Source organism: Mus musculus, chromosome 1 (genome assembly GCF_000001635.26).
Source record: "Mus musculus strain C57BL/6J chromosome 1, GRCm38.p6 C57BL/6J".
In the NCBI taxonomy this organism is placed as follows: domain Eukaryota; kingdom Metazoa; phylum Chordata; class Mammalia; order Rodentia; family Muridae; genus Mus; species Mus musculus.
This window is the reverse complement of record NC_000067.6, coordinates 58,585,672-58,600,514: the sequence shown is the minus strand read 5'-3', so window position 1 is coordinate 58,600,514 and position 14,843 is coordinate 58,585,672. Positions and strand designations below refer to the sequence as shown.

The window sequence follows — 14,843 nt, the reverse complement described above, 5'->3', positions numbered from 1 at the left end:
AACTCGCTAGGACTTCTAGCAAATCCCTCCCCCTTTTCTGTCTCTGATATTTCTCATTTGTGTCCCCCGCCCCCTTGCCCGAGTCTAAACATCAGTCTCATCTGCAGTTCTTAAATTTTGGTATTAATGATCTTATTTTTCTTCTTCTGTTATTTCCTGCTTTCTCTAGACTTCTCAGCTGGTTAGATTTGACAACCTGGCATTAAACTATGGAGGGCCATCTGAGAACAACAAACCTCAGTTAAAGAATTGCCTCATTCAGATGGGCCTTTTTGCTGTGACCTGAGTACTCTTTCTTTGATGATTGATGTGAGAGAGCCCACTCACTGTGGGTGGTGCCACCCAGGGCATGTGGTCCTAGAAAGCACAACGAGCAAGCCATGGAAAGCGGCAAGCCAGTAAGCCGTGTTTCTCCCCGGCCTCTGCTTCAGTTCCTGCCTCCAGATTCCTCCTTTGAGTTCCTGACATGATTTCCTTCAGTGATGGGATAAGATAGCATAAGCAAAATAAAATAAACCCTTTCCTGCCTTTAGCCAGTGTTTTACCACCACAACAAAGAAGCTAACTAAAACAGCTTTTTTTCTTTCTTTTTCTTTTTTTTTTCCTTTGAGCAATTTGGCTGCCAACTTCCAAATAATGGACAATTTTCAGAGGCTAATTTTGTCTAATTTCTAAGTAGTTTGAGAAGATATATTGTGATCTTTCTTCTCCCTCTCCCTCTCCCTCCCTCTCCCTCCCTCTCTCTCCCTCTCTCCCTCTCTCCCTCTCTCCCTCTCTCTCCCTCTCTCTCCCTCTCCCTCCCTCAATCCCTCCTTCAAGAGCTGTGACTCCACTCATCTTAACTCTGCTGAGCCTGGTTTCATGGCCCCAGATATAATGTTATGGTAAATATCCTGCACATGCTTGGAGTGTGTGCTCTGCTTTTGTTCCAGGGTTCTATAAATATTGCATCAAGTTGGGTGGTAGTGTTGCTCAAGACTTCTGCAGCCTTCTTTTCTACTTCTTCTATCAATTTCCAAAGAGGGAGGTTACAAGCCCCAGCTATGGTTCTGTTCATCTTGCTTCAGCTATTTTGAAGCTCTGCATAGGTAATTAAGTTATGTAGGGACTAGTACATTTTAAGGCAGTCTATCTTTTCTTTCTTCCTTTCTCCCCTCCCTCGCTCCCCCCCCCCCTTTTCTTTTTAAGATAGTATCTCAGTACATTAGCAAGGCTGGCTTCCAGCTTGCTATCTTCCTGATTCATCCTCTCAAGTAGCTAGACATATAGGCACACGGCACTATGCTCAGAGCAACTTGTGTTTATGAATATGCATGTGTGTGCTGGTTCATGCACCTATACATGTACATGGGGAAGCCAGATGGCGGGTGCCTTCCACTATTGCTCTACCTTATTTCTTCTTTGAGACAGTGAACCTGGAGCTTTCTGTTTGGGTGTGACTGGCTGGCCAGCAAGGCCCCAAAATCCATTTGTTCCTGTCCCTCCCCCCAAACTGGGGTAACAATCATATACCACCATGCCTTTTTTTTTTTTTTCTGGTGCTGGAGATTCAAACTCAGGTCTTCATACTTGTGCAACAAGTGCTTCAGCATTTGAGTCATTGAGTCCAAGATTTATCTTTTAATTGGCATGTTCTAAACTTTGGGCCAATTCCAGCACAGGGGAGGCAGAAGTAGGTGGAAATCTGTGAGTCTGAGGCTAGCCTGGACTACATAGTGAATCTTTGCCTCAAGCAATCAACTTTGAGCCACATATTCTCAATGTAATTATTAAAAAGTTAATTATCTTATTTCTAGGGGCCCCGGTGTTTTTCTTTCCCTGTATTCTTGGCACTGTTTTGTTCCTTTAATGTAATTTTTAAATTTATCAATTTAGGCATTATACATTTTCATTCAGTAAAAATAAGCTCATGATGTAACCTCAAATTATTATATGCTCATCACGTAAAAAATGGTTCCCTCTCCAGCTGCATATGTAGCAGAGGATGGCATTATTTGGCATCAACGGGAGGAGAGGCCCTTTGTCCTGTGAAGGCTCGATTCCCCAGTGTAGGGGAATGCTGGGGTGGTGAGGTGGAAGTGGGTGGGTGGGGGACACCCTCATAGAAGCAGGGTAAGAGAGGATGGGAGAGGGGGTTTCGGGGGGGGGGGACTGGGAAAGGGGATAACATCTGAAATGTAAATACATAAAATATCCAATAAAAATGATTCACTCATTAACATTCAGATACTAAAATGCAAATTTAGATTGTGTTATTATTGCCTTTTATCAGGGATACAATTATCAAAATCAACCCTTCATAGGTTATATTGATAATTAGAATATCAAATCAAAATACGCATTTTCTTAAGTAAATCCTACCCATTGTCCTTGGCAAGGTGTTTAAAGTAGGCCAGGGCCACACCAGATCCTGAGGCCTTGCTGGCCAGCTAGTCAAGACCAAACATTACAGAATCAAGGACTTGAAAGACAAAAGCTGTCTTTGTACTAATCACTGCTGTTGGTTATTCTAATTAATATGCAGTGGGCTAAATGTTTGTGTCCTCCCAATATATATTGGCACTTAATTCCACTATGATGGCATTTAGAGACAGCTAATCTCCCAAAGGCCTCTGCACATGATACAGAGCCATCATGAATCGGGTAAGTTCCAGAGTGACACCCCACGCCCTGTGCAGCTTCTATTAACCACAAAGACAGCCCACACCAACCCCCCAACTATGCTAGCTAGAAACTGTAGCTCAAGATTCCACTTGACCACTTGAATTTTGTTAGAAATTCTTCTGCCTCATTTAAAATTGCTCATTCTGACTTTAGCTTGACTACTCAAAGAAAGAATATATCTTCTCAGTAAACTACTGTAAATTCTTTTTTTTTTAATTAAAAAAAATTTTTTTATGTTTGGGTGTTTTGCTTACATGTATGTCTGTGTACCACATAGATTCCTGGTGCCCATGGAAGACAGAAGAGGGTGTTGTACTTCCTGGAACTGGAGTTACGGAAGGCTGTTGAGCAAACATGTAGATACTGGGAATCAGACTCAGGATCTCTGGAAGAACACCCAATGATTCTAACTGTCGAGCCATCTGTCCAGCCTCTCAATCTTAACTGGTGACTTAATGTTAAAGAGTTAACATGGGGAAATGTCCAGTTTATTAGTGTCAAGCTTTTCATGTTGGTACCATGAGGACAGAGTAGTCACAAATGGGATTAGTTCCTTAGTACAAAAAGCCAGAGTGAACAAGTCTCCCCCATCCCCCTGCACAGTGCAAGAACGAGGATTCAGAGAAGAAAATAGAATAAAGAAAAATGAACACAATGCATATGCATGTCACAAGGAAATGGATGGCAGGATGCCCCTCTGAATAGCAAGACCAACTCCAATTCAAAAACCTAGAGACAGAAAAGATAGCAGTGGTCCTAACCAGCACCGAACCCTGCATGCTAGAATCTGGATCTCCCAAGCAGGCTGTGGCCACTGCTGTAATCATGGCATGACCATCCTGGGATAAGCAACACTTTGTTTGGATTTGAGGCCTGCTCTACAGGAGGGAATTCAGTACTTAGTACTGCAAACCTGGTCAAGCCATGACTCTGGAGGTTAGAAGCCTCAAGGAGGGAACTTACTACCATTGTTTTGTTAAATGGTCATTTGTCAAACTGCCTGTTACATAAATTATCATTACTCTCAACTTTAGTCAGAGTTTTTTTGTTTTCTGTTTTTTTTTTTTTTTTTGCAGCTATCATCAATCAATATAAAAACTACTGATTGGTCAAAATGCTGAGATAAATAACTTAAGTGCTCAGCCCAAAATGGGACATCTATATCAAACACTCCACAGACAGATGACAGGTAGACACACACAGCTCAGGGAATAGCATGCATGAGGGAGCAGAAAGAGTGTAGGAACAAGATAGGAAAGAATGCTATAATATGCTGTCTTCCAGGTGTGATGTAGTTGTTGCGCAGTGGTTACCTGCATACGATTTAGCCAGCCAACTTTCCATCATAGATAGTGGAGAGGCTTGTGAAGCTTAAACTGTAGCCAAGGAAGTATTGGCAACTAGTGTCTACTTGGGGAGGGAGTCATGTTTCCTTTGGGGTGTGGCTGCTGGTAACCTGTCTAAGCTCCAGTGGACGGCTTTATACCTGTGCACATAGAGGCACTACTAACTGGTCTCACTGGGTCTGAGGATGCTCCACTGAGAGAATCTTATTTTTATGGAAGAGACGTCACAAGGCGCTCTCTTCAGTGATGCTTCTTATCACCATTCTGGGAAGCCAGGAAATATTCAGTCCCCAAAGCTACCACAAACGCAGAAAAAAAAAGCCCTCTTAGAACACATACATTTGTGCTGTTAAATTTTGTAGCTGCCTGCTATATGCAGAACACACCACTGCTGGTGCCTCCAATACCCATCAATCCAAACAAAGTCCACTATGCATGTATACATATAGAGAGAGTCTTACCATACAGCCTAGGCTGGCTGACCTTGACCATGACCCTTCCTCCTCAGCTTTCCAAGTGCTGAGGTTAGAGGGACACACATTACAGTTTTCTTTTTAATTTTATTTAAGAGTTACAAAAACAACAGTTTTTCTTACTTTATTAAACCATATAATATTCTTTCAAGGACAAACATACAGCCAAGAATGCTACAGTGAGAGAATCTTATTTTTATGGAAGAGACGTCACAAGGCGCTCTCTTCAGTGATGCTTCTTATCACCATTCTGGGAATCCAGGAAATATTCAGCCCCCAAAGCTACCACAAACGCAGCAAACCCCCATTTGAATCCTTTTAATATTACACTCGGGAAGGTGATGTTGCCTGCAAAGCCGCCCATGTATCTCCAAGCCTCATTGCTGAAAAAATAAGATAAGAAACATTATAACCACATACAATTTACATTAATTCACCCAGCCAAATACATTTCCTTTTCTTCTTTAAATACTTAAATGCATCATTAGTATTTCTTTTTTGCTTGGTGGTGATTTTTTGTTTGTAGGGTTTTGCTTTGTCTCGTTTTTTAAATACAGTCCTGTTACATAGCTCTGGCTGTCCTTGAACTCATAATATAGAACAGGCTGGCCTCACAACCATCTCCTTGCCTCTGTATCCCAAGTGCTGGGATTGAAGACACGAACCACTGTGTTGGGAACATTGTTTTCTCTGTGGTTTTGAAATAGGGTCTCATTGTATAGGTTAGGCTAGCCTCTGACTTGTGGCAATCCTCCTGCTTCAGCCACCTGAACTGTAGGACTATAGGCATGAACCATCACACCTGGTCCAAAGCAACACTACCTAATACTGTAGGTCATAGTAGAGATTTTTTTTTTTTTGGCATAGGATAGTTAAAAATCTATGAGCAAGTCTCACATATAAAATATGAAGTAGTCCTCCTGCTCCAAGTTGACTGCTCTCCACCTTATACTACAGTGGTGAATATAAAATGCTAGTGCGCAGTACGTTCCAGCACAGAAGGACACACAGCTGACATTGCTGCTACTCTTCAAGAGGCTCGCAGCCTTCCCTTGCCATACACCCTGTGCTCCAGAAGACTGAGCTCCTGCTCTGGTAAATTCTTCTGAATATGCCGAACAGAGAGAGAAAGAGAAAGCTGACAGCTATAGGGAGATGTGTATTCTTGCATACATAAAATAAATTAGTCAGAAAAAAAATCACTTTTATGGGGACAAAAAAACTAAAAACAGAACAAAATAAACAAAACACAAACAAACAAGCAAAAACAAAAAACCCTGTCTCACTAGAAAGTATGGAAACAAATCTAACTAGCTTAGATGCCAAAACCACACCAAGATGTTAGGAGTAGCTCAGGCTGTGGGATTCTGGAACTCACTGAGTTCTGGAATCTGCTCTGTAGACCAGATTGACCTTGAACTCACAAAGATCCACCTATCTCTGCCTCCCAAGTGTTGGCATTAAAGACGTGTGCCACCACACCAGACCTGTTGCATATTCTTAACAAAATTTTAGAAAATTAAAACCAGTAGTGAACAAACAAAAATGACATGTCACGAAGAAATGCAGAAAAATCTGTCAACCAACAATAATAAAAAGCATGGTATGTTCCCAAGTCTCTCTAGCCTGACTACTCAGGAGGCTCATGTAAGACAAAGACCGTGCCCAGGAATTAAGAACCAGCTGGGACAATATGGCAGGACTGATTTAAAAAGAAAGGAAAGGTTGGACGAGATCGGGCGCGTTCTAACCAGTACCCCTGAGCTCTTGACTCTAGCTGCATATGTATCAAAAGATGGCCTAGTCGGCCATCACTGGAAAGAGAGGCCCATTGGACACGCAGACTTTGTGTGCCCCGGTACAGGGGAACGCCAGGGCCAAAGGGGGGGAGTGGGTGGGTAGGGGAGTGGGGGTGGGTGGGTAAGGGGGACTTTTGGTATAGCATTGGAAATGTAAATGAGCTAAATACCTAATAAAAAATGGAAAAAAAAAAAAAAAAAAAAAAAAAAAAAAAAAAAAAAAAAGAAAGGAAAGGTTGGGAGTTACAGCGCATCCCTATAGTCCCGATACTCAGAAAGTGGAAGAGCTCAAGCTCACTGTTTAGGACTAACTGAGACTCCACTGTAAAACACCAGGAAAAAGTCAAAAGTTTACAGACTGACAAAATAATGCTATCTCTGTAGACAAAATGACCATTATACAAAGGAAAATTTAAGGGACATATAAGAAAATTTACTAGAGTAAAAATTTAGCTAGAATAAAAGTTTAGCTAAATAATAAATGGGATATAAAATCATTAGTGAAAATTAATTGTCAACAACACAGCTGAAACATGAGATTTAAAATACGACTTACAATAGTACCACAAACATGAATTCAGCGATATGCTCAAGAGATATATAAAAAGCAAGAAAATACTGTTTAAATTTCAAAACGTTGTAAGTCACTTGTGTGCTAAAAAAGTCATTATTTAAAAGTCCTAAATTATCTCCAAACAAATGTGAGCTTAATATAAACATGGAAAAGATTCACATTCTAAATTTTTGTAAAATAGTGAATGAGATCCCAATTAAAATCCGAGTTAGACATTTGTAGAAATTGATGAGTATAAACTAAAATTTATAGGCAAATAAAGGTTCAGAATAGCTAAACCAATGCAAGGAAACTGGAGGCTGTCCACCTCCCTGTCGTCCACCTCCCTGTTCAAGCTGTGGCACTGGATCTAAGTGTAGACATACTGAACAGGGAAACAAAATAGAGTCCAGAAATAGACCACATAGAGCTGGTCTATTGATTCTGACATATTTATCAAAGTAATTCGGGGAATAATCTTTTAATAAATGGTTCTGAACCACTGGATATCCACCTGTAACATTTGCTTCCATTCTTTCTTCAAAGGAAACAAAAACTAACTCAAGGTACTGGAGAGATGCTCAGTAGTTAAGAGCATTGACTGCTCCTCCATGGGACCCAGGTTACATACACAGGAAACACAGGAGGTTTGTCACTCCTGCCTCAGAGGATCCAACACCTTCTTCTGAACTCTGCAAGTACCAGATGCACATGTGGTGCACACATATACATGCAGGCAAAATACCCATATATACAAAAATAAATATATTTTTTGTAAATAAAAAACTAACTCAAATAAATAATCATACCTCAATTTAAGAAAACCATAAGCTACATGTGAATAATGGAAACCCAGTACTTAGGAGGCTAAGACAGGAAAATTCTGAGTCTACACCTGGCTTGGGTTAGACACATAACTGTTTCAAAAAGAATAATAATAATAAAATGTTTCTAGAAAATATAGGATAAAATCTTAGATGAGATACAAAAGAAATAGTGACAAAAGAAAACTTAACTGGGAATTTATTGAAATTTAAAACGTTAAGAAAATGAAAAGGCAGGTTATATACGGTCATATATTCTGGGAAAGAACATTTACAAAATGTATATATGATGAAGGGCTTATTTTCAAAATATATAAAGAACTATTAAAACTCATAACAAGAGGTCAAAAGGTTCAAGGATATACTGCACCAAAACCAAATAAACACCTCACAGATGTGTGCACAGAATGACGAACGCAAGCACTAGAGTCATGGCAATGGGGAGGAAAGCCACACCAGGGTTCTGCCACTATATTTACTAGAAGGCTTCTTTCAGGTTCTGAGATTAGCTCTTATATTGCCCACAGTGGCCTCCAGTTTGATACATGGCTGAGGATGGCTTTGTAATTCTAATCCTCCAACTTCTGCCTTTCAATGACTGAGATTACAGGCGTGCACAACCAGGTTTGGTGTTAGAATGGCTGAAGTTAAAAGACTGAAAACACTAAGTACTGAAGAGACCATTAAGCAGCTGAAATTCCCATTCACTGCTGGTAGGAATGGGTAATAATAGTACTACTACCTCTTTAGAAAATGGTTTGGCAGTTCTTATAAAAAGACTCATAGATTTATCATATAATCCAAAAATCCCATTTTTTTAAGACAAGGTTTCTCTGTGTAGCTCTGGCTTTTCTAGGACTCACTTTGTAGACCAGACTGGCCTCAACTTACAGAGATCCTCCTGCCTCTGCCTCCCAAGTGCTGAGACTAAAGTCATGTACCACCACTGCCTGGCCAGAAATCACATTCTTAAGTATTTAACCAAGAGAAAAGAAAAGACATATCCATACAGACTTATGAATGGTTGTAGCAACTTTACTACTAATAAAACCCAAATGCTAGAAATAATTTGAATGGCTACTGTGGTAAACAAAATGTGGTATCTATATTTAGATATGAAAAACAGCAACATGTGTAAAAAGTAAAAAGGCTGCAGAAGACAGGCTTTCTAGAATGGGCTTCATCCCTTGGCACTTAAAAAACAAACCCAATAAATGGAAAACTCAGCTCCCCTTGCCTGCGCAAAACAACATCATCAAGTGAAAAGCTGGACAAAAGACATATCCCACAGGATTCTAATGCAGAAAGCTCGAGTAAAGAAACCACCAGGGAAACGGAGAAGCCACTCTCCATGATACAAGGTGGGGCACATTCTCTATACTCGTAAGTAACTAGATTTGCACTGGGGAGAAGACTCAGTAGGCAAAGGCCCTGGCTGCCAAGCCTGCAACAGGACCCCTGTGGTAGGACAGGACTCCCTTCCTTGAGTAGTCTCTATCTTCACACTTGTACTGTGGCAGATACATGCCTACCCTCCTGCCTGCCCCAGTACACAAACAAATAAAAGTCATTTAAAAAAGAGAAGACATTTCTAGACTCATCTTACCGAGCCCATGGATCCCTCAGCCCTCGGGCAGCAAGCTTCTTCTGCACCGTTTCTAATGGCGTCCCTTCAATTTTCCACTGTCTGTAATCTGGAAGTTCCATTTTACCATGGCCATGTCCATGTTCATGTCCATGTTCATGTCCATGTCCAGCAGCCATGTCTACAGAAGAGGGACAGGGACAGGGGGAGGGGAGGGGGAGGGAGGATGAGAGACTATAGACACCCAGAGGGCCAAGTTTGATGTCTATGTTTCAAGTGAAATGTTTTGAAAAGAGATACATTCTTAAAATCTAACTAGAAAGCTTTTACAAAAAGTAAAAACTGTACAAAAAGTTTATAAAAGTAAATAAAAAACCCTTTTATAGATGAAGACAATGAGACTCCAAGCAGTACCTTCTGAAGGTCAGAAGATAGCTAATGGACAGCATAATTAGTACTTTCCTCTCGTGCTTTGGCTTCTGCAGTCCCTCCTAGTAATGCCTAGATAACCGTTTCCTCTCCTCAGTCTTACTGCAAGAATATGCAGGAAAGAGTACATGACGTTTTGTTATCTTTCTTTAGCTAGTTCTTCAAAAATACATATTAATCATTTTAGATATACAAGAGTACATGAACATTTTCTATAAAGAACCAGAGAATAAATATTTTGGTTCTTGTGGGCAAAAGAGGTAAAATTGAGGACAGGAGGGGTGTTTTCAGCAAGATTTACTGGTAAAATCTAAAATATACTAAATAACTAAAATAGATATGATATAGGTCTTTTGATGAAAAATAAAATCTCTTTTTAGAGGTTAGCAGTTTGCCTACCTGGAACTTAAGACCACTATTCTGTACATAGCATGGAAATGGCTGTACAAGTTCAACTGCACAAACACTATTAGCTTACAGGCCTCAAAAATCAGGCGCCGTGCTGGAGTGTACTAGCTCAAGTACTGACCAATTCCACCTGAGGACACCCTTTTTTTCTTTCTTTTTTAAAATTTTACTTGCAGACACCTTCTTAATAAATTACCTTTGTAAATAGAATATGAATGGTTGTTGTTTTGCAGCTTGTTTTGCTAGTGTAAAAATAAACTTTATCTTAGTCCTCATTTAAGTTGCTATGAATTTAAAATTCCAGGGTATGAATAGTGCTATATTATTACTCATATAAGGGTAGCAGTTGGATTTCTATAATCATTGCTCTCTAGAAGTAAAACCAAACCAAAAAAAATTCTACCATTATATCTCCACTTAATAATAGGAGGAGTCCAACAGTAGGACAGGATCTTTCAAAATGGGATTTTACAAAACAGAGAAAAATAAGATTTATTAGTATATGCTGAAGACACTATATGAAATGCTCATTTCATTAAACAGTAATACTAGGATATAGGAAAAAATGAACACAGTAACTAATGAATTAACCAAAACTTAAAATTTATAAAAATGTAAAGAAATCAGCTGGGCATAGTGATGCATGCCTTTAACCCAGCGGTTGAGGGGCAGAGGCAGGTGAAGCTCTGTGAGTTCTTTGTCAGCCTGGTCTACAGGTGGAATTCCAGGGCTCTGTTACACAGAGGAAACCCTGTATCAAACACTGCCCACCCCCCACTCCAAAAGTTAAATCACAGAACATTATGTTAAAGATCTCCATATTCGAAAAATTAAAATGTAGCCACGAAATACAAGTTAAGACAACAACACTCAAAATATTAATTTGCAATGTAAGTTTTTGAAGGAAAACATGAAACTCTATACTCATTTCTCTTGCACAAATTTCTTTAATAAAGCCAATATATTTTATCTAATTACAATATTTTAGAAAAAATTCTTCTATAGTTATTTCCAAAAGATAAAGATGAATAAACATATATCTAAGGAGTCTTTGTTTTCTTTTTAAACATTATACCTTAGCTGAAGGAAGGCACACATGCATGTAGTTAGAGCCACCTGAGAGGCTAAGGCAGGAGGCCCACTTCACACGAGTTTAAGGCTGATAATGGGCACCATCATGTGAACCCATCTCAAAATGTAAAACAAAAATTACTATTATTTCAAAATAGGTATAAATCAAAAATAAAATCTCGAATGTTCGATGGAAGAGTTTAAATTTACCTTTTTATGAATACTTGTAGCTAAGAAATGCAGGAAAATCACTCAGTCCTTCTGGACTTCTATTCTTTCATATAACAAGAACTAAAATCTATCTTGCAAGTTGGAGAATGCAGAGAACACCCTGTGGTGTGCCTTCCATTTTCATATCTAAGTGGTAAGACTAACTGAGCACCAATGTTCTGAAGAAACTGGCATGACCTAGAAAATGGAGCACTTGCTAGGCGTGGTGGCGCACATCTTTAATCCCAGCACTCAGGAGGCAGAGGCAGGAGGATCTCTGAGCTGGAGGGCAGCCTGGTCTACAGAGCAACTTCCAGGACAGTCAGAGCTACACAGAGAAACCCTGTCTCAAAAATCAAGGTGGGGGTGGGTGGGTGCGGAGGTAAGGGTGGTGGGAGAAAGGACATTCAGATATGTATGGCCACCAAGTCCTCTCCTGGATATGTGCTGTCTCATTTGGTAGCTTTTAACATTTAAAATGTGGCTAAAGAGCTAAGGAACTGGGAATTTTAATTAATTTAAATTTCAAAATAAATTCTTTTTAAAAAGATTTTATTTGTGGTATGTGTGTGTGTGATGTGCATGGGAGTGTCCTTGGATGCCAGAAGAGGGGTATTAGATTCCTGGAAGCTGAAGTAATAAATAGTTGGTGATTGTGAGCCATTTGGTGTGGGTGCTAGGAGCCCAATTAAGGTCCTCTGGAAGAGTAGCAAGTATCAAAGCAAACTCTTAAATCAATTATAAGAAAATACTGAAGTGTATTTGGACTTATCTGGGTGTATGAATACTTTTTTCAAGTGTAGTTTTTCAACCTAAAAATACAAATACAGACCAAGTATTTATATTTATGAAAACAATATATGTGTGTGTATATATATATATATATATATATATATATATATATACACATATATATATACACATATACATATATACTGCATATATAAAGTACATACATTTTTGACAGCATGAAATGTAGAATAATTCATTAATAGTATATATAAATATACATATTTATTCAAGAGAAGGTTTCTCTGTGTAGCCCTGTCCGGGAACTTGCTCTGTATACTAGACTAGTGTTGAACTCTGAGACTCACCTGCCTCTACCTCCCAAGTGCTAGGATTAAAGGCAACCACACCAGGCTTCAGGCTTAAATATGTTTAACATACTGGGTTAGATGAATTTGTTTTTTACTTTTACTGTCTACTAGAAATTTTAATTTTACATATATGGCTTCCATTGCATTTCTACTGGATGTTATCTCTTAAGAGAAATTCCTGAATGTGCATGACATTGAATATGTTTATTAGATTTTTTTTTCCAAATAAAGCACACATTACTGTATCACTGGGGTATGAGCCACCCCTATCTTACAAGAATATTGTTTATTTACTTGAGACAGTCTCACAAAGCTCAGTCTCACCTCAAACTTGGTATGTAGCCAGGGAAACTTTGAACTCTTACTCCTTCTGTCTCTGTCTCCCAACTGCCAGGAGTACAAGCCTGTGCATCATGCTGGGCTCCTATTTTTAAGAGTATTTCTTTAAAGTCATGTGTGGTGTGTGTGTGTGTGTGGATGTTCATGCAGAGGTCAGAGGGCAACCTAATCCAACTGGTTCTCTCCTCTTCCACAGAATGAGCGAGTTCTACTGCACTGAGGGCTCAACAACAGGAAATTATTTCACCTTTAGAACTGTCCGTTTAAGAACAGAAAAAAAAAAGGATTCAACCATGAATGAACACATAATTATGGAAAATTTAAATGCTATCTGCCTATGTCAGAAGTGAACTCAAAAGTTTGGTGATGATCAACCTTCACTAACGATGGCTTGTTCTATCTAGCACTGGGGAAATGTTGACTTGCTTTCCCTAAGGAAGAAGAATGTTACATCCATTACATATAATTTTACAGTTTATCAGGGATTTTCAAGGGTGTATCTCAAATTTCCCTCATTTAAAAACTGAGATGACCATTAAAATATGGGAAAATACAAATGAACTGCTATTACTTTAGTATCCAATCCTTAATCCTAGGATTATGCAGTAGTCTTGATTTTGTGACTTGCTCTTTTTCACTTAAGCACTGTGTCGTAAACACTTATATTTGGGAAACCGTACTTAAAATACAAGCTTGTGAAGCAACCGTTGCAATTATTTCTTCTAGTTTTAAGTATTTTCGGGTCTGAGCTGTTCTTTACCCTATTCAAATACAACCCAAAAAGCCAGGAGGCGAGGAGTACATTGCATCTGGTAGCGGCGGTTTAAAACATCTCTGGGATTTAACAACCATCGTAATTCTCAAGACATCCTTCATCCGCCTCAACACAGCCCAGCAAGAACCTTGCAGCGGCGCTCCCTAGCTAGATCCCGGATCTTCTCCCGGTCTTATCGGATCCCTTCAGCCCTCTCCACTTCTGCATTCCCTGGATAAAGTTTAGATTATGCGTAATCCAGAAGTCTCCCACCAGCTCCCTAAATTACCTGACAGCAATCTGACCTCCCGGGACACTCAATATTCAACCTTACAGCCGGAGACAACCGGAAACGGACGTTGTTTCCTCTAGTTTCTTACGACAGGAAAATGGGGGAGATGGTAAACGTTCCGGTACTGGCGCAAGGCTCCCAGACAACGTAGAGATGACATGAAGGAGCCTGGAAGTAGAGATTATTTCCCACACTTTGCAGCTGGAGTCTGCTTGAGGTAGAAGATATTGAGGAGAAGGACGATAAAGCCGTGTTTGTCTTGCTCCAGGACGGAATCTTTAGGCGGAGCACCGAGAGGCGGGCCAAAGTCATAGCGCAGCCAATGAGAGCGGTTGTTATTAAGCGCGTGGGCCCACTCAATGAGAAGGCTGGTTGTTATGCTGCAGTTGGCAGGCTGCTGCGGGAGGCGGTGGCGGTGGCGGTGGCGGTAGGAAGCCTGAGGCTGCGGGGTGACAGGTAGGCGGCGGTGCTGTCTTGGGGGGGTTGCGGGGGGGGGGGCGCACGGTGCCGGGTGAAGAGGAATTTCTCCTCCGGCTTCGGACGCCGTAGTCGGGAGCTGACGAAGGTGAAGTGGGAAGGCAGCAGGACTGTTGGATCCGAAGCCCTGCAGACCTGGGAGCAAGCTCGGGAGGGTCGTGAGGAGAAGGCGTCTGCCGAGGCGGCTTGGGGATGAGTGTTGTGGGGCAACTTGGGGCCCTAGCAAGGGCGTTAGGGTGTCGGTGGCGCGGGCTGAGGCGGGAAGGAGGCGGGAGCAAGACACAGGTAGTGAGGGCTGAAGGGATGTCTTGCAAGAAGCCTCAGGTAAGAGAAGGACGTGGTATTGCAGACACCTGCGTGAAATCCTAGGTGTTCTTAGGGCCGTTTGCTGGGATGGGGAGAGGTGCGGAGAAGAAAGATATTTATTGGTGGTCAGCTCTAGAAATTGGTGGTTGTACATTATGTAACCCATGGCAGTTATTTTTCCAAGTAACTCGACTGACCCTGGTAGAAGAAGAG

General features: G+C 40.6%; 2 protein-coding genes across 9 annotated transcripts in view; one reads left to right on the top strand and one right to left on the bottom strand.

Moving 5' to 3' along the window:
• Window positions 1-4,550: 4,550 nt before the first annotated feature.
• Ndufb3 (NADH:ubiquinone oxidoreductase subunit B3) lies at window positions 4,551-14,118 on the bottom strand. Its single transcript, NM_025597.3, has 3 exons — window positions 13,845-14,118; window positions 9,266-9,425; window positions 4,551-4,866 (listed from the first exon to the last, which is right to left on the bottom strand). The coding sequence occupies exons 2-3, from the start codon at window positions 9,421-9,423 to the stop codon at window positions 4,710-4,712; spliced, it is 315 nt and encodes a 104-aa protein (NP_079873.1). The 5' UTR covers window positions 9,424-9,425; window positions 13,845-14,118; the 3' UTR covers window positions 4,551-4,709.
• A 63-nt stretch (window positions 14,119-14,181) lies between these two features.
• The window catches only part of Fam126b (family with sequence similarity 126, member B), a 63,528-nt gene continuing 62,866 nt past the window's right edge, over window positions 14,182-14,843 (top strand). For 2 of the 8 annotated variants that reach the window (NM_172513.3, NM_001310598.1), the window contains exon 1: window positions 14,182-14,303. The gene's annotated coding sequence lies outside the window, so the exon portion shown is untranslated. Of the gene's footprint in view, window positions 14,304-14,360; window positions 14,413-14,843 lie in introns of those variants that run through there. The other 6 variants (XM_006495833.3, XM_006495832.3, XM_017319657.2 and 3 more) reach the window with 5 other exon arrangements.

Excerpts from the sequence above, each read along its gene's own strand:
- Ndufb3 (NM_025597.3), bottom strand. The coding sequence starts at position 9,423 with ATGGCTGCTGGACATGGACATGAACATGGACATGAACATGGACATGGC. Across the intron at positions 4,867-9,265 it reads CTGAGGGATCCATGGGCTCG|CAATGAGGCTTGGAGATACA; the intron begins GTAAGATGAGTC and ends TTATTTTTTCAG.